Below are 20,960 nucleotides of genomic sequence, written 5' to 3'. Positions count from 1 at the left end.
CAGCCACAGGGGTGCCTTCCCATCCCCCATGACGCGTGGGAAAAGGGGCAGGAGTGTGACCTTACATTATTTCTGTGACCAGTCACAGGAGTGCCTGCCAGCCCCCACGACGCGTGGGAAAAGGGGCAGGGGTGTGACCTAAGTTTTTTCTGGTTACAGTCACAGCGGTGCCTTCCCGCCCCCCCCATGACACGTTGGAAAGGGGGTCGTGTCTGAACTAAGTTATTATTGTGACCAGTCATTGGCATGCCGGGGTTTTATGCGTTTATCTCAGCAAATACATAAATTTTCGCAAAACTTTTCTATGAAAGTTGTAGATTTTATCGAAATACACATTTCTTATATAATACATTTTTTTCTACGAGTAATAGTTTCCAAGAAAATCACAGATATATCAAATTTCAATGCAATTAGCGACAGGTCTTTCTCCACCATTCGCGCTCATGGTACTTAAGGGCGTGTGTTTCTTGCGTACAATATTATTTTCGAGATTTTCCTCTCTTGAGTCCTCGTTAAGATGGATAAAACATATAATATTTTTGATTTATCTAAGATTCTCCAAGAAAGGGAAACAACTCTTCAGTGGTTTCGACAAATCGAATTAATTTCGTCTGAACGATTTTGCTCGAAACGTAAGAAGAAGATAACTCTTGTGGGGTCTGAAAATGTTTGCGGATCCTTTCTTTGTCATAAAATACACAAATATCGTCACAGTATTAGCGTTGCAGAAAACACGTGGTTTGAGAGGTGCTGCATTTTCAATCAATCGATTTCTCGAGAAACAGTTTCAGACCGCTTCTCATTTTGTAGAGAGGTCTGCATGCTTGCTCTTGACAGCAGCTTCGAAGTGGATGGTCGCATCGGCGGTGTCGGTGTAGTTGTTGAAATCGATGAGTGCGAAATCGGCCGTCGAAAATACGAGCGAGGATGTGTAGTAGAAGGATCATGGATTCTCGGAATGATCCACAGAGGACATTCCTACAACTATCGGTTGGAAACCTGTCCCGATAATAAGAGAGATCAGGCTACTTTAATTGCATTAATAAAAAAGCATGTAGCGGAAGGGACAGAAATCCACACCGATTGTTGTAAGGGATACATTAATTTTGAAGATCATGGATTTGTCCACAAAACTGTGAATCATTCCGAACAATTTGTGAATCCCGATTCCGAAGCGCACACACAAAACATCGAGTCATCTTGGCGGTGGATGCGACGATTTCTCTCACGAGGAGTGCGTAAGAGCAACATTCCAGAGCATCTCTGCGAATTTTTGTGGCGGTGACGCGTGAAGAAAATAGTTGCTGAACCGTTTAAAGAATTAATTACTAACATAAAAGTATATTACCCTGGCCACTAAATATACTCAGCAAACTATTATAAAAAAACTTATAAGGAGTATACAATCAAGACAATAAATAGAATATACTCAGAATTTCTAATTAAAATAAATAAAAATATATTTAGAAATCATAAAAGTTAAAAAAAAAAATTAAAAAATACAAAAAAAATGCTTTTCAACATACTCCAACCTTCCCGTGGTGAAAAGCGTGAGTAGGTACCCAATCTAAACCAATAGAGAATGCTCATTGTTTTTTTTTCATAAAAATCGAGATATCACTCATTTTCTTGGAAACTGTCACTCGTAGAAAAAAATGTGTATTTTTGTACGATCTACAACTTTTATTAAAAATATTTTGCGATATTTTGCATATTGGCTGAGATAAACGCACAAAACCAAATTTTTTATGGTTTTTTCGCAATTTCACCATGAAAATCGCCGAGTCGCCAATTTTCACTATCATTTTCGTAATCAGTGCGTCAAAATACATAAGTATACGCAGTGTGAAGGAAATCGTTACGTTCACCTATTCGGAACTACACCCAAAAATAATTTCTACAACTGAAAATGCAACTATTCCATTTTTGTTTGTGAACTAATCTTTAATTCATATTTTTCTTAAATTCAGGCAATGAAGTTTTAAATATTAAAAATTAAATGAATATATTTAATTCAATATGCATATATAAGGCGCAAATAAAAAAATGTTACTAATTTTTAAATATACAATTTGATGATTCTAAATAAAAAATTCCAGTTGCAAAATAACTTTTGAATAATTGAATTCTGTACAAAAATTCAACTCACTTTTTACCCAAAATCCGATAAATTATATTAAGTAAATGAATACAATCACTTTTATATTTAAATTTCACTTGATACTTTATATTGTGGAATCTTTAAGTTTAAAATATTTACTTAGAAAACTTAAAAAATTTCCATTGAGAACTTGAACTTCAAATTTAGTAAAAGCATTTAATAGTAAAATAGTTCTATTTTCAGTTTAAAAAATCTTTAAAAAGAAATATATTCTACCAGTCGAATCCGGCCAAAGAAGATAAATGTTTAACGATATTGCTGAATCATTAATCAAATAGAGAACTCTAAACAACAAAAATTAATTTTCTACTCAAAAATAAGAATTTTCAACAAAATAGTTAAACTCTCAAACTAAAAACTCGAATGTTTTAGAAGTTGACTTTTAAATTCGAAGAGATGAATTTTCAAAAAGAAATAAAATTTTCACTCTAGAAAGATGAATTTTCAACAAAAGAATTAAATTCAAAATTTAATAGTAAAGGTTTTAAATCAAATGAGAGCAGTACCGAATCAGAAATATTATAGTATGCTTTTAACCAAAAGAATGAACTTTAACCCAAAAAAGGTAGATTTTCATTATGGTTTCTGTTGATTCGCTTCGCATTTAAGTAAAAAAAGGGGTAAAGTCTTCAAATTAGGCAAAAAAAAAAGAATTCTTTAAAAAGAGCGAATAAGCTTCTTGAAAATGAGAAAAGATGAGAATAGGGGAAGCTTTGTCAAGTCTTAAATATAAAAGTGATTTTTAAACTCATTAACTTATTATTGGGAACTGTACCTTTCTCGTACCATATTTCGAAAAATCCGGAAACTTTGTCAAAATTTATCTTTAGGAAACGTGCCTGCTGTAAAGTATCATTGAAGGCCTTTTAGCATGAGTAGGTACATGTACCGCCAGACGATTCCATTTCACTGGGTATGGGTATTTGGCCAAAGGGAGAAGAAAACTGCAGAAAATCAGCTACCGGGATCAGTCGATTTTTTAGACAGTCGGGTTTAAATTCAACCATTGGGCTCTAACTCTCAAATTTTAAAACGGAACTGATATACATTAACCGGGTTACAAGTTATAAATGGTCACACATCCGAGTGACGGACGCGCTCGAAATATTTTACATCTGGACTCTTCCCGAGTCGAGATTCATCTCGCAGCTAATATTGTCGGTATAAGAAAAAATTCTGTAGTATTTATAAAATCTTAGTTCTGTAATTATTACTGATTCTTTTCATATCCGCCACTTTGGTACAAATTCGATGATTCCTCAAAACAAATTTTTTCCATGTAGTGCATTTAATGTTCTGGTGTTGTTGAGTGAAATTACTTTCCCTGAATATAGGTGATACGATAGAACTGTTTGTTTACTTGTTTCAGTTTTGACATGAGAGGAAAGCATTCTGAGAAAAGCTCGCACTGGAAGGATGAATCTCTCAAAGACCGAGCGTACTTCAGAACTGCCACTGAACCTGCATCTTTGAATATCAACCACGTAGAAGACAAAGACGAGGGCGAGTACAGATGCAGAGTAGACTTCATCAAGAGTCCTACGAGGAATTCCAGAATTCAACTCAGCGTCATTGGTAAGTTCCTTCACTCTTAACCCTTATATTTGAAAGTCTTGCAAGTAGATAAGGTAGATTGTACAATGCGGCAGAATAACGCCCGTCGACAAACTGATTTTGCTACGTCCATTTATTTAATAAAATCGATAACTATGTGTCTCCTCCGCTCGAAATTTGGGATGAGTAGTAAAATATTTTTCCAAATGTTCGGCTAGACTTCCCAAAAGTTCAGGAACAGTCCATCCCTTTTCGAACTCGACCATTTTTTTGGGACGGCTAAACGCAGCCTATTACAAACAATAGTGGATCGTTATCATATAGTGCGTAAAAAAAGTTTCTACATTTTTAATTAACAATTGGGCTGCAACTGATCTTTCCACAAAATTAGAAAAATTGGGAAAGGGGACGGACTAGTCGTCCAGAATTTGCAAGACGACTAGCAAAGCCTATGAAAAATATTTGACGAAGTCATCTCGAATTTTCGAGAAAACAAAGAAAAACGTTTTCTTTGTCCCCTATTCTTCTTGAATGTATAATATTGAAAAATTCCATTGTTCGTTACACCTCTACAAATTTATTCAAACCAATAGGGAATAGTTTACCAAGAATACTAAAGCTTTTTTTTTAACACAGAATTTGGTATTTTATGATCAGTTTAACTTTTTTAAGTTTGATTTATTTAAAACTAGACTATTTAGTTGTTAAATAAAACTTTAAATGTAAAATTGATATTAAATTTACTACAATAAAGTGTGACGGTCTGTCTGTCGAACTTGAAAATTCTTTTGTTTAATCTTGAATAACAATTTTTATATGGTTAGATACATGGTAACAATTTTTTTTCGATCAGGCCAATAATAAAAAAAATTACAAGGCTTACAACTTATCATAAGGAAATTTTCCGATTAAAAAGGAAATTTAATAAGTTTTGTAATTTAAACATTTTTCAAGAACTACCAATACCAGCTTTTAACACTACGGCATATTCAGACACATATTTTAGTAGTTTTTTGATATATTATCTTTAAATATACATAGCACATGATATTAGAACAATCATTTTTCTCGCACTTTCTCTTCATTGACGAAAACTAAGCTTTTCTTTCAGACCAAAGTAAAACCAAAAATGAAATTTTACTTTTGTTAGTGCATTAAAAAGTTTAAAAATAGAAACTGTTGTCAGTGCTCAGAAGATTTCAAATTAAAAGCGTTTAAAACTGAAACAATTTTGATTTTGTGATATGAGACAATTTCTAGACGTTTTGAATTTAACAATTTATGAATTATAAATTTTGCAGGTAAATTTTTAAAACACAAAATTTTCAATTTAGGGTTTAAAAAATATTGCCATTTAAATTCGTAAAATGTCTGACAAACAATATTTATTGAAACAGTTACGATCTCCAGTAACGTAAAAAAATATTGTCATCCATTAAAATGTTAAAATTGCGAAAGTAAGAGTTTTCTCAAACGTATCCTACAATCTAGAATTATTCATTGTTCAAATTAATTAACCCATTTCCAACATGTTTAGAACTCTTGTTTATTTAAATATTTGATATTATGCATTTTTAATTATTTTTTCATATCAGAAAAAACTATTAGATATTAGAATATAAAAGCCTTTTATATTAAAAAACATGTTGTTATGGATTTTTAAACGCTTTATGTTTTTAATTTTAGAAGATAAAAATCCAGTTTCGTGATCGCACACTTTGTACGCGTTAATTGTATTCATATAGATGCTTTATATACATTTAATGGACAGTTGTTATAAATAGTTTTGATTCAAGTCTTATCCCAGGCTTTTTAAGCGATTGCTACTTATATTAATGGATTTTTATTATTTTGACCTCCGTAGCAACCTATAAATATATTTTTTCATTTCTAGAAAAAGAGAATTATTTTCTCTCCAAAAGGAAGGAATCTGCCATTAAATGTTTTAGAAAATAAAAAATACATATATTTTATGAGGCACCCACCTTGGTATTCATAAAAGGTTATCTAAAAACCTGGACCTTTGTCTTATTTTTTGCAACAGTTTAAAAATATTTGAAAGCCTTATAAAAATCTAAATGTCACACCATGTTCAACTATTAATGGTTTTTTTTAAATGTCATATTTAATTGTTTGTACTAATAAAAATTCAATTTTCTGTAATTTCTATGGAAATATACTTCTCAATCCTAAAATAAATATAAAAAATTATGATTAATTCTAAAGTGGTACAATGATTTTATTTATTTATGGCTTAAAATACTCACTGGACTTCTCGAAAATAAATACAGTAAAATCACGATAATCCAGCAGTTTTCAGTTAAAATTGGTTCAAGCTACATGTGTGCCCAAGAAAAGCTCTATATCTTTTACCTAAAAGAAACAAATATCGCATTCCGAAATGCAGAATTAAGAGCACGCTGCTTTCACTCAGGCGAGTTACTTTACCCCAGTTTACCTTACTCGAATCAAATCGAAAAGGTACCATAATTTCTTGTGCATTTAAATAATAAAACCGAAATAAATAATGAACACAAAAAATTTGTTTAAAAGACATAAAAAATATTTATCTGCTTTGATTAAAAACAATTCGTTATTCTGAATGGTATAAAGTACAAGAAAATACGAGAGCTTTGCAAAATAAATATTTACCATGAATAAAAAGGGAAGTGGTGCATTTGCCGGAAAAGCTTTATAATAATGAAGGCACTAATTCGTGGCACGAGCAAAAGAATCAGACATATAGCAGATAAGGTCAACAAAGGAAGAGTAGACTGTAAGCGGCCAAGCTTGAGCGAAAAAGGAGTAGAGGGGTGGTAGTGAGAACCCTTCTACAGAATCTTACGAGTAACGAGCTTTTTCTTCGAAAGCTTCTTAAGTGCACCGCCTTAGCAGGGCTCGAAGATTTGACTCTAGTTCAAACGGCCAACGGAGCCCAAGGGGAAAAGAGGATGCGAAAATATAAGGCGGAAGTAAAAAAGGGAAACGTGGAAGCTTCAAGAGAAAGGAGAGAATAGAATTTAAAAAACTATTAAAAACTGGCACGTAAAAAGAAAAAAGAAAAAAGGAAGAGACTCATGCTTGATTTACATTGCAGTCTAAGTGAATTTATAAGCAAAAGATAAAAATTGGAAATAAATTAAATAATTCGTTCAAATCTTTTCCTCTCATATTTCCCCTCTACCACGCCCCCTCATTTCCTCTACCTTCCCTTCGCTCCCATAATCTCCCTCCTCTCGCTTCCCTGACTATCTCCTAACAACTAATATCCCTACGCTTACTACTCTTCGTCACCTCTATTTCCCATTTCGTTTCTTTAGTTCCCCTTCCCTCTATCTAGCCCTGCCCCATCTCATCCCTACTCCCCCTCATCTTACTCACTCAATACTTCGGCTCCTCCTTCTCATCCCTTCACTTCGTCTACTTTCCTTCCTCTCCCCACTCCTCCCTTTGTTTAACATTTCACCACCTCCTCACACCTCACTTACCCTTCCTGAAAAAACTGCAGCGAATAGATTAGAGACCAAAATTATAAGGAGGCTTATGACCGGCTTTGGTTTAGGAGGTATTTGCGTTTTTCGAAGACAGGGTGTGGGTATACCAAAATTATGTATATCGAAAGTGGGTATACCAACGATGGGTATACGGAAAGTAGGCATATTTCATGTTTGAAGAAGTGTAGCACTGACTTATGGTACTCGCTATACCGGCCATAAGGACCCTCTTTTAGCGGATGATTACATTTAATATTTAAATTTTAACATTAAAGTAGTTTACATTAGGGATTTTGAATGCAAATTGAAAACTTCCTTGTTTATTAGGGTGCCTAACGAAATTCTTTTTTCAGGTATTCTGAGACTTTATATCGGAAATTTCCTTAATTTGGCGAACTTTAGTTTAATCTCTTAACTTTTCCAAATTTAAACAAATATATTTAGAGGTCACTGGGGAGTTTTTTATGAAGAAAATAGGTCTTTCTAAGGTTTTAGAGCCATGTGAGCCTCAAATTTTGATTTTATAAAAAAGATGTTTTATGGAGGGTATTAACATCCTTAAAGTCGTGATCTTATGATAAAGTTGTTATTAAATAGGGAAATTTATTCCTTAAATTATAAATTAAAATCAATAAATGAACATTATAAAGAAATTTGCACATTGTATAGCTTTTAATGCATCATTTGCTCAAGATTTAGGACTAGGAAGTCTTTTAACAATTTTAAAAAGAAAAATATATTTTAAAAAATTTGTCATGATTTCCTAAAATTTCATTAAAAAAATGTATAGACGGTTATAAACAAATATTTTAGAAACAATTCTAGTAAGTTAGAGAGATATTTTGAAGTTTAAAAAATATTTGAAAATAATATTAACCTAGAAAAGATTTTAAAAACGGTTAAAAGTATATTCTTAAAGATTTGGAACAAAAACATGAGACGCGTTTTAATGTTTTTGAAGGTTTCAATCGATTAAAAAATTGTTTTTAAAATTCTTCGGAAAAGTATTAAATAATTATTTATTTCCAACAATTTATTTAAAACGATTGTAAAACATTAAAAAATGTGCAAGGTTGTGCATGCAGAATCTAAAGGGTTTTAAGGCAATTTTTATAAATTTAAAAGATATTTCATAAATGTTAGAAAAAATTTGAATCAGTTTGAACGATATTTAGCAGTTTGGAAAAAATTTAAAGAACAATCAAAAGTATTTAAATGTTTCAGAAAATTTAAATAACTATTTCTTTTTTCGAAGATTTGAAAATAGGCTGGCTCTTGAAGCTTTTAAAGCAGTTTAAAGTTTTCAAAGATAACAAAAAAATGTTCTTAAGATTCTTGGGAAAATTTTTAATGATTTTTTTATGTTATAAAATTAATTTCAAGAGATTGTTTGAAAAGATTTTAAAACATTTTAAAAGATTTCCAAAATTGTGAAACAAGAATCGGGAAGATTTTACTGCATTTTTTAAAGATTTTTTCAAAGCTTAGGAATAATTTAATTGAGTTTAAAAGAGGTTTAAAAGATTTTCAACAATCTTAGAAGTTTTAAGGAAAATCAAAATATTTTTAAGCTTTAAAGGATTTTCCAAAGTTTATAAAATATTTGTAAATTTCTTCCTAACTTCCCCAAGTCCTAAATATATTTCGAACAATCAAATTTTTCTGAAATTGTTATGAATAAAAAAACTTTCTTGAAAGTTTTCTAGATACTTTCTGCACATATCTGAAATCTTTAAAAGTCTTTTTGAATTTTCCAAGGAATCCCAGAAAAATTATATTTATGTATAACCTCAAAAAGAAATAAACATGAAAAATAAAGTTATTAACAAATTTTCCTTGTTTTTATTAATTATTTTCCCCCTCAAATTATAAATTGTTTAAAATTTGTTTCTTTTTTTTTGAAGAAAAAATATTTTTTGGTTGAAAATTCCACTACGCTGTTGGAAACTCGCCTTTTTTGATTGAATTAAACTGTTCCTTATTTAAAAATAAAATCTTGTCGTTTGTAAAATCAACTGTTATATTTTTCGCTTAATTTTTTTTTTAAATTAATTTTTTTGTTGAAATTTTGATTTGATATGTTTGAAATCTTGAAAAATATTTTCGAATTTTCTGAAGAATTACCGTAAAACTATATTGATATAATCTCAAAAATGAAGAAACAAATAAACTTATAAAGAAGGTATTTACAATTTTTTGTATTGAGAATTATTTCTTTTCTTAAATCGAAAAAATGTCTATTTAAAATTACATTTATAATGCAAGTTAATATAAAGAATAAGATTTTATTGATTTCATCATATTTTAGAAAGCATATATTTAAATTGTAGAACCACATTTCCTGCAAGTATAAAAAATTGTTCTCAGTAAACTAAATAATATTTCCTGAAAGTTTCACAATTTTAAATAATTTTTCAGGGATTTATTTGATCGTTTGATATAAACATCAGCATAAAATTCTAAATTAAGGGTTGTTAATACCCAGCTTCAATTTTTGTGGTCAATAACGAAAAAAATCATATGTTCACATAGCACCCAAAAACTTTAGAAATTTTAATTTTCGGCAAAAACTATCAATTGCGACCTATGAATATATATATTCTAAATTCTGTCAAAAAAGAGCATCATTTTGTCACACAAAGAAAAGAAATATGTGGCTACACGTTTTAGAAAATCAAAAAAAAATCATGAGCCACCCTGGTATTCATAGAAGGTACTCTAAAAACCTGGTCCTTTGTATCCGTCCTGTTTGTTTAAAATGAAATTTATCAATTTCTCGCCTTTCGATAACCTTGAAACAGCATAACAAATACACGAGAGAGAAAGATAAAAGGGAGACTTTTCTAACTTTAAAGGGGTTCCCGGATAAAAGTTTGTGTCTAAATATTGAAAGCCACAATTGGAAGGAAAGAAGGCAAGATGGGTAGATGTTGTTTGGAGCCAGGAATTTCAGAGGGACATTGAAAGAGGACAGTTTGATTGATAAGGGTCTAACAGAAAAGGATGTATATATGTAGCGCGGAATAGGGTGTTAAGGGATGAAAACAGGGTTGTTAAGTTTTAAGGTATAAAACCCAGACATTTCGTATATAGGGATGAAACAGTAATATAGAGTGCTGTTTCTAGGAGCAGTGTGGTGGAGTTATGGTATAGAAAGGAGGGAGGGAGTGCCTCGTAATACATGTGGGTGGCAAGTGAACGGTACAGCGCACTGCTCCACACGGAGTCGTTTAATGAGCCGGAAAAGTGGCACAGCTCCACCCGCTCCGCAGGATACGAGACATTAATGATAGCGAAGTTTGAGATCTGGAAAAGCGTTTGCTTATTTTCAGGAATGGGAAAGCAAAGTTATGACAGCAAACACCATCAAACCTCATCATTTGACGATTTACACGTAATTAAGATTTATAAACTTTGAACTTTCTCGTACAAAATATTTAAAGTCACAAGGAAAAATAATAGTCGGTGTGATCCCACAAAAAATAATTTGACTTGACTAATTATTTAATTAGCCCCCAATTAAGATACAGCTCAAGACGTTATATAAGTCTCATTTCTGGCTCCGAGAGAGACATTATTTTATTACTGAACTCCAGCTTAAGACGACCACAACATTATTTTAAAGTCATGGAAAACATTTGTCGAAATAAAAGACCTTGTCAGTGGGGTGCATAGTTTATAAAGAGTAAAGTATAATGAAAACACAGTAAACCCTAGGAATTAATTTTATATTTCAAAAAGATAAAAACGTTGCATCACATTTATCTAACGAAAGATCAAATTTATCTGAGAAAAAAGATCAAATTTATCTGAAAAAAAGATAAAGTCCATCTGACGTAAATATTTTTTTGACATAGGTTATATGTCAGACAATAGTAAGGGACTGAAGATGTCTGAGAAGAACCCTCAGCCAACTTGAGTCCCTTACTTTTTTTGAATAGATCTTCAGTTTCCTATATCGACTCTGGTGTAGACTTTAAAAATTGTGAACAAACACTATTTGTTATAAACTAACCAAAGTGCAGACTGTGTATTCAGTAAGTGTAGATAAGTGATTTTTGCGTTTAAAATTAGTGAAATAAAGTAAGAATGTTTAAAATTGAATACCGCGAGGATTTTGAAATTTATGAAGGACATTTTTTCTGTGAAAATTGACGCAGCCGTCTGACATATAACCTATGTTAAAAAAACATTTACGTCAGATAAACTTTATCTTTTTTTTCGATAAATTTGATCTTTTTCAGATAAATTTGATCTTTCGTTAGATAAACGTGATGCAACGTTTTTATCTTTTTGAAAGAGAAAATTTATTCCTGGGGTTTACTGTGAAATAAAATGTACAAACAAAAATTTTGGTAGCTTTGAACTTGTAAAATGTTAATGCTTTATCCATTATTAGCTGATGTCATTGATGCTGATTAGCTAAGCATTTAATTAGAAGATCTTGCACTTTGTTGACATGCTAGGAAATGTATAGTTTGTTTGTTCAATTTTTGTATGTTCTTTGAACAGTGTTGTATGATTAGTTGAAGGTAATTGATGTTGCCCAGGTTTAAATGGAGTTATAAGATACTAGATTTTATTAGTATAGTGGTTTATGTTTTGTTGGTTTGTTCGATTATTGTATCTTCTTCCAACCGTGCTGCATGAATAGCTGATGTTGATTGGTGTAGACAAGGTAAGAATTTAATTAGAAGATGGTGAATTTTGTTGGTATACTTGTGCAAGTATAGTTGGTTTCTTCCGCTGTTGTATATTCTTTCAACCATGCTGCATCATTAACTGATGTTTATTAATGTTGACAATATAAACATTTTATTGGGAAATATTGAATTTTATTGGTATACTGGTCCACGTATATGTGGTTGGTTCTATCGTTGTATCTTCTTCCAACTCTACTGTATGATTAACTCATTTCAATTAATGTTGTTCATGTAAAAATTTATGTAAAAGATGTTAGATTTTGCTTGTACACTAGTCCACGTGTAGAAGGTTGTTTTTTATTGTTTTATAATTAACTGATGTTAATTATTTTTGGTTAGATAAGAATTTTATTAGAAGATAGTGAAGTTTCTTTGTATAGTGCTCCATGTATAGTTGGTTTGTTTGAATATTGTATCTTCTTCCAACCGTGCCTTAATGAACAGAAGATGTTAATTGATGTATACCAGGTAAGAATTTAAATAGAAAATGTTGAATTTTGTTTCTTTACTAGTCCTTGTATAGTCGGTTTGTTTCGCTGCTGCGTGTTTCTTTGAACCATACTGTTTGATTAGCTGATGTTAATTGATGTTAAATATGTACAAATTTAATTAGAGGATTTTTGAATTCATTTATTTACTGCTTCATTTATAGTTGATTTCTTCCATTATTATATCATCATACTATCGTGCTGCAAGATAAGTTGATGTTAATTATTGTTGACCGTCCTTGTATAGAAGGCTTATCTCATTTTTGTATATTCTTTCAATCATGCTGTATCATTAGCTGATGTTAATTAATTTTCTTTATGTAAAAATAAAAAAAAAATTGGATTTTGTTAGTATACTGGTCCGCGAATAGTTGGTTTGTTCTATTGTTTAATCTTCTCGCAACCATGCTCTAGGATTTGCTGATATTAATTTATGTTGACCAGGAAAGAACGGTATCAAAACAAAATCGAACAACTTCTTACCTAATCTCTTAGGCCTAAAGATCTGAAACATAAGTTATCAATATAATTTTTGCACGAAACATAGTCGTCTTCAAGTCGAATTCAAGTCAAACACAATCCATCTCAAGTCCACATCTTTTTTGGATCGAAGTACAACATAAATTATATGCGTGTGTCTAGCGGGCAGGGAAATCTGGAAAAGCAATGAGAATTTTATTAAACCGGAAAAAACAAGAATTTTGTTTAGGATCGGAAATTTTTTTGTTCTACAGCAAAACTGGCCTTTTTTCTATAAACTTTTTTTTACTGTTGATTTGAGAATCAGAGAAAGAGAAATTTGATTGCATAAAGTATCGTGTATCCCAAGAAATTTTTCGATGTTTGCTTAAGTTCTTTTAATGTTAATTATATGAAAGTTAAATTTTTTCTCTTAAATATCACAGATTTTTAAAATAGTTATGAACAATAATAAATTGTGCAAGCAATTTGGTTTGTTTATTTTCCTAAATTATTACGTGGCTATGTGAATGTTCACAAAAAATGAAAAATTTCAGAAAACACCGTGACTAAATATCGTTATTGTAGAAGAGAATTGTTATTAACAATAAGAATTTGTGGGATGATTATGTGTCTTAAATTTTATTAATTTTTTCCTCGTTCAAAGTGAAAAGTGGACAAGAAGTTAAATATTTGTGAAAAACCGGCAAATTTCTAGCATCGTTTGAATAGAATATTATTAAAAATAATAATAAATTGCTTTTACAATTATGTTCCTTAAATTTAATTAAATATTACCTTATTCTAATTAAAGAGTGGGCGAAAAGTGAACATTTTTATAAAAAACTAAAATTTTCTAGCATTATTCTGAAAAGATTATTATTATTACCTCACTCTGAATAAAAAGTTGCAAATAATTTGAAGCATTCCAACTAGAAAAAACCAATTATTCACTTCTGGTGTTGTCTTTGACCCTATAAAACAATCTTATGGGGGAAGGGATGTAATTTTTAAAGTAATTATTTATTTGCATTCTTAGATAAGTTCCATGATAAATGTTGAAATTAAACTAGATTTACTTAAAATGGACGATTCTGAATAAAATTTACAAAAACAATTTTTTTATAGGAAATACGATATGAAACTTCATATAATTTTTCACACAAAAACATATGTACTTTCTTATGAAATCGAAGAAATATAGGTGTGATATGCACAGAAATCTGAGCAAGAAAATGTCCAGTGAATGTTTGGATCAACCTATTAGATAACCTATTATTAATACTTTCCTGTGCTTCTACAATGAACATATCTAATTGTAATAAAATTTGATCAGTATCGCGAAAAAAGTATCCTTCTAGTTGAAAAATAATGTATTTCATCTCGTTGAGTGTAAAATAGGAGAATTGTGTTGAATAAATAGGGATTAGATTAGAGCTGCACTCGACTGCCTCTATGACCAGGAAAATTCCAGTATTCCAGTATTGCAAATGGTCTTGCAATCGATGGCGGAGGGACGTTAAGCCCCATTGATCCTAGATAATAATGTATACATCCGATTGCACTTTTATTCGCTCTGTTTGCTATTCTCGTTCTCATCTCACCCTACGACTTTTTCCGATATATTAACGCCCATAATAATTTCCATTTCGATAGGGAAACATGTCGTGGCTTCTAGCTTAAGCTGATCGTCAATATTTTAGAACCCAAGTAATCCACTTTTTACACTCGCACTTCTCTTCCACTTAAGATATTATGCATTATTAAATTCTCTCGAACGTAAATCCAAATGGTTTGCTTTTAATTCTACTTGGAAACGGGCTTCATGCATAGTCATAATCGCGCTTTGGTTAAAGTAGGACACACATAAAATAAAACTATAAACTCGAGAATCGAATCAATTGAGCAAAATTGAAGATTGAAAAGTATGGAAATATGAAATTTCTCGAATAAGGAAGTATTTGAATCTGGAAAAATCTAATCTCAATTTTTCAAACTAAAGTGCATTAAATAGGGCGGCCGCTGTTTAGGGAAAATCTGAAGGTAAGGAAAAATTCAAGAAAAACGTGGCTTTAGAAAAAAATGGCAACAGTCGAGGAATTTCTGTTAGAAGCACTTTAAGGAACTGTCAAGAATAATCAAAGAATGCTTGTCTGCACTTATTTCTAAATTTTCTTGAATTCTTTTGAAATATTTAAGTATATTTCTAAATAAACCAAGAGTTTTAAGCAGATTCTAATAATTTTAAGGGATTTTAAAGTATTTTAAAGATTTTAGAGTATTTCAAAAAATTCCGAGAAATTTGCAAAACTTTAAGGAGCTTCAAATGTTTTAAAGGGATTTAAAATATTTATAGGTGCTTTAAAAGATAATACGAAATTTTTAATAGATTTAAAGAATTTAAAAGTATTCCAATGAATTTTCAAGGGCTTCGAGAGGATTCGAAAGATTTGCAATAGTCTCGGTTGTTTGCATGCAAGGAATTTTAAAGAGTTTTAAATATTTTAATGAGATTTCAGTAGGTTTTAAAGAAATTAAAATGTTTTAGGGTATTTTAAAAGCTTCTAAGGAATTTTCAGGCAATTTCAAAATTTTCAAGGAATTTCTAAATATTTTAATGATTTTAAGCAATTTTGAAAACACTCAAGGTATTTTAATTTAGGATTTCAAAAAATATCTTTAGATTTCATGTGATCTTACGAAATTTTATAATAATTCAATGAATTACAAAGAATTTAATCGAATGAATCGATGGATTTCGTAGGATTTCAAATGTTTTTAAATATTTCAAGGTATTTGCAAAGATTACTTAACAAATTTTAGAATGTTTTTAAAGATTAATTGATTAAAGTTAATATAATTTTCAAAAAAATTTCTGAGCATTAAAGTGATTTTACCGCTTTTTGAAAGATCTGAAGGTGTTTTAATAAATTTTCAAGGAACTCAGGGCATATTACATAATATTATGTAATTTCCGGGTTATTTATAATATTTAAATAAATTTAAAAGTATTCATTCATTAGAATTAAGGTATTTTGTAGTATTTCAAAGTATTTCGAGAAATTAAAAAGAAATTGAAAATTGAAATTCAATAATTTGATTGACGGGTTTTCAATTAATTAAAATTTGTTCTGGTATTTTTAAAAATTTGATGAGATTTTCAAGAGTTAAAAATTTCAAGGGATTTCAAAATATTCTACAGGACTTGAAATATTGTACAAAATTTTGCAAGCGAAATCAAAATATATAAAAGGATTTTATATATTTTGGGGAATTATAAAAAATTCTAAGGAATCTTAAACTTATCTCAATAGTTTGCAGGAATTTGAATGATTAAAATATTTTAGTGTATTGTAAAAGACTCTAATGAACTTTCAAAATATTTAAAAGTCTTAAGAGATTCCCAAAGATTTTGATAGCTCGAAATAATCTGAACAAATTTACATGCAGTTATAAAGAATTTTTTGGAGTTTTGGAAGAAATGGGACGATTTTGCGTGACCTATAAGGGTGACAACTATTTAAAAATATTCCAAGCTATTTAATAAGATTTCTTAGCATTGTAATAAATTTTCCTGGACATATAAATAATTTTTGTAATTAATTTAATTGTATTTAGGATTCACGCTGAATTCTTAATAATTAATAATAAATTATTTTTATATTTTTTTGAATTCTTAATTTACTCAATTTAATGACGTGTCCAAAAAATTTTCTACTAGTTTGTTAATTTATACTGAATTTATTTAAATAAACCTTGATTTCTTAGGAATTTTATTCAATGATTTTGAATTGCAGTACATTTTTCCAATTTTATTTCAGACTTATTGAATTCAATTAACTTCATTTTTTGTTTTTTCTATTTCAAGTCACTTGAATCTTTTTCAATTTACTATGAACTTTTATGAATTCCATCGAACTTTTCTCATTCCCGTTAAATTCCTCTGATTTCACGTCAATTTACCTACATAAAATCAATGTTGTTCTTTTTGGGTATTGCGAGTTTTTAAAAATTTATTTAAATCATTTTAAATTCTTTTGAATTCACCCTGAATTCGTTAAAATTCCCATAAAAATATTGTAAGTTTCAATTAAGTCTTCCTAAATCTTTTGTGTTCAGAAGAAAATTAATCACATTATTATTACACATTAGTCACAAGTAGCTACTATTTGGGTTACACATTAGTAACTTTTGTTCACTTTTTCATTTCTTTCCAATAAAATAGGCCCTGACAGTCCTGAGAATAATAGATCAAAAATTTATAAATTTTAACTTATTTTACTCCATTTTGCCCTTGACATATGAATGTACAAGGAAAATGAAAAATTAGTGAGTGGAAAATAAGGGAAATTTGAAGAATGTGTCTCAGCGTTTACTCTATCACGTTTATGATTAATTTAAAACATTTAAATACCTTAAAAACCTTTAACCTTTAACCTTTTTTAAACCTTTTATAACCTTTTCATTTTAATTACCTTCTCTAGCCTTTTTCAAGATAGTATCTCATATTTTATAAAAAAAAAGGTAATCTCTTTCACTAGCATGGAAGATTTTAAGCATGCAAGGAGAAAAAATCCCTAATTAGATGCGATCTAATAATTATAAATACATAATAAAAAATCACGAATATGAAATGAGCCAGCCTTGATAATATAACTCGATAAAATATCATCATATGAACTGTTGAAAATATTATTAATGAAGCAAGAATAGTTAATGGTACTCGTGCGTTCCTAGCTCATTAGTCTTCCTTTTCTCAATCAATATTTGTTTTCCTTCTGCATTTGAATTTGCGAATATGCCACTGGTAGTAGGCGTTTCCGATTGTAGGAAGATAGGGTGATGATGGAGCACGTTTTTCAGCCCCTCGACTCATCAAGAATAATAAGCTACTGGTCTTCAATTGAGTAAAAACAGCTAACTGGTTTAATAAGCAGTTGGATCAGGGTGTGAATCGTAAAGTGTGAATCTATGGATTTTGGAAATTATAGATGAGCCAAAATATTGGTAATACGGTCAATACTGGCCCAGTAAATTTCATTGTAATCTCCGTACTCACTCAATACAGTAAGAGGTACTGGTCCAGTATTGTTAGGTCTACTGGCTCCATGTAATCCTGCAGGCCTCAGACTCACGACACCATTCACACTATTTTTAACGATGAACATATTTTCTATGAGGGGAGTGTTCCGAAGGTTGGAAAACTGTATAGGTTGGGACACTGTATAGGTTAGGACACTGCGAAGGTTGGGACACTGTATATGCTGGGACACTGTATAAGTTGGTAAACTGTATAACTTAGGACCGCGCGTTTTCTCCATCTACTTGCACTGGTGCCACCTGTTATTACTATAACATATTATAATCAATAGTAGCTCACTTTTTATGTTCGCTTGAGGAGATTGTCATACTTGTTGCAGCTGCACCAAATATTGTGTTTACCAGGAGTAGAAAAATTATTCTATTGACATTATTCAACCAGCGTCAAATGAATATATTTAATCATAATTGCAAGTTAAATGAGTTAAATGTGTTATAAATTCAATGAGTTCTTACGTCTCAAAAGGTTTTTGCATATAGTGCATTTGAATTTCTTCCACAAATGCAAAAATTCCATTAAATGTATAGGATGGGACACGTATGCCCTATAGGTTGAAACACGTTTTTTAACGCACACACGCTATTTTTCACTTAGAATTTGTACTGATTTAGAGGGTTGGAAAAACCGATTAAGCTGATACTTGAATTGCTCATTTCTATGTAAAAACCAAATTAAACAAATTAATATTTACCAAAAGGTTTGTTGTGTTATTTCAAAATGTTTTAAGAGGTATGCCAACCTAAACTGCAAACAGTTTTTTGGCAGATTGGTAGAAATTTAGAAAATTAGCTTTAAATTTTTTGTAACGTAATTTAATATGCTTTATCCAAAAACTAAGCTGTTTAATAGACCTCCAAAGCTATGTCATAAAAACCCAAAAATTATATTATAATAAATATTTAAAAAAAAAATAAAAATAAAAAAATTATTTAAAAAATTATAAAATCTGACAAATACCCAATGCCATCTCCTGAAATCTATAGAAAAAATAAAACGTGATTTTTTTACGTAATATTTTTTTTCTGAATCGCAGTTTCGATGCGAAAGAGGTCATGATAATAGACAAAATCACAAAAACTCCGGCTCCAAATGTCCAAATAATAAAATTATACACACAGAAAATTCATTGTTCATCATTAAGGAATTGTACGACCACCGCTAAAATAAGATATTTACGAAAAACTGCTATTTTACGGATTTTTCTAAGAAAAAAAAATATTTTAATAAAAAAGGGAATATAAAATAACGAAAAAACAAACAAAAAACAAAAAAAAAGGTTCTTTATAAATTTCTACATCCACGCGGTAAGAACAGGAAACGTTTTTATTACAGAAATGGCTAAAAACGTTCCATACATAAGCACATACAAAAATTTCGAAAAGATTTATCAGAAAATGGTTAAAATAAAATTCTACGTGAATCAAATTTTACAGATTTTATAAATTTCAACCTTACTGAACATTTATTTATTTTGAGAACTAAATTTATTTGCAATTTTTGATATTGAAAACAGTATTTTTGAAAAACTGCAAATTTTTACTATATGTTATTTTAGGGGTGGTCATACAACCCCTAGACGATGAAAAATATATTTTCTGTGTATATAACTTTATTTTTTGGATATTTTTAGCCGCAGTTTTTGTAATTTCAGCTATTGTCAAGACCTCTTTCGCATCGAAAATGCGAATTAAAAAAATATTACCTTAACAAATCACGTTTCTATTTTGAATTGAAAAATAGGGTGGGATTGGATGGTTTTTCAAAATTTTCGAGTCAGATTCTGAAAGAGCACGCTTGAAAATACTTGCCAATAAATTTTTCAGATCTTTTCCAACATACTTAACAAAGTTGTTTTAAAATTTTCTACAATTTTCTGGAATTCTCTAGAATATTAAGAGGGTTCTTATATTTTCTAGAGCTCTCACTTTTTTTACAATCTTCTGGAATACTCTGGAATATTTTTCAATTTTCTAGTAAGCTCATAACTTTAATTGAAAATCCTTTATTTATACAATTAAATTATTTTTATTTTAAAGGACCCTATGTATATATTTTGATAGATTTTATAATTCCCTTTAAATGATGCTAATTTTCGACCTTGAAATGACTAGTTAACATCCTTGAAAGACTCCTCAAAGAAATTTGAGAAATCAATTTAAATCTTAGGATTTTTTTAACCTTTAAAATATTTCGAAGAATGGCATGAAGTTTCAAAAAATTTCATGGAAATATACATTTTTTTAAAAAATATTTATAATTTTTAAAAAACTTGAGGGATATGTAGGATTTCCAAAAAAAAATAACAGATTCCATTAGATTAAAAGCAACTTTGATAAGCTTCTAGAGATTTAATAAATTGGAGAGTTTTCTATGAACTTTTTAATGGAATTCTAAGGATGTCTAAGGATTTTTTCCGATTCAAGGAATTCATATGATTCTAAAAGAAATGAAAAGATTTCAGACGATTTCTGCCGATTATTAAGGATTTCAAAGATTTTAAGTGATTTCCAAGGAATTTATAGAGTTTGGGGTGTTTTAAAGAAATCGATTGAAAATTTTCAAAGAATTTTTTAGTATTTTATACAATTTGAAAGTTATTCATTATTGCCAATAGGCAGTGTCATCTAAATCCCATAAGATTTATGTTACCTAATATAAACTATTGTATTGTGTATCTTTAATTATTCAAGAATTCACAAATTTACAAAAAGCTAATTGAGGAAAGCAACTATTCCTCTAATTGAATTAATATTTAGGTAATTTAGAATACCAAGCTACGCATTTCTTATCTCAATAGCATTTGTTTTCTTATTTATGTTTAAATTTCTTTAGTTTGAAAAACTTTGACATTCCACTAAAAGGTGATATACATTTTCGCTATGACGTGAATCCTGATAACAACTGTCACAGGTCCATCATTTACATCCATCCCACGAATTTCTGTTTGAATTATAATGGGAGCCTTCACATATGAAGTTATGCTTTATTTGAAGCTTCTCC

General features: G+C 29.9%; 1 protein-coding gene across 1 annotated transcript in view; it reads left to right on the top strand.

Annotated features, from left to right (window-relative positions):
- Positions 1-20,960, top strand: part of LOC117179779 (nephrin-like) — a 628,567-nt gene that overhangs the window by 491,467 nt on the left and 116,140 nt on the right. The window contains exon 3 of the mRNA XM_033371879.1: positions 3,531-3,736. Coding sequence (XP_033227770.1) covers positions 3,531-3,736 — 206 coding nt within the window. The remainder of the gene's footprint in view (positions 1-3,530; positions 3,737-20,960) is intronic.

The sequence above is a fragment of the Belonocnema kinseyi genome, chromosome 9, assembly GCF_010883055.1.
Source record: "Belonocnema kinseyi isolate 2016_QV_RU_SX_M_011 chromosome 9, B_treatae_v1, whole genome shotgun sequence".
Classification (NCBI taxonomy): Eukaryota; Metazoa; Arthropoda; class Insecta; order Hymenoptera; family Cynipidae; genus Belonocnema; species Belonocnema kinseyi.
Note: the sequence above shows the minus strand (reverse complement) of the source record. Positions and strands in the feature narration are given on the sequence as shown.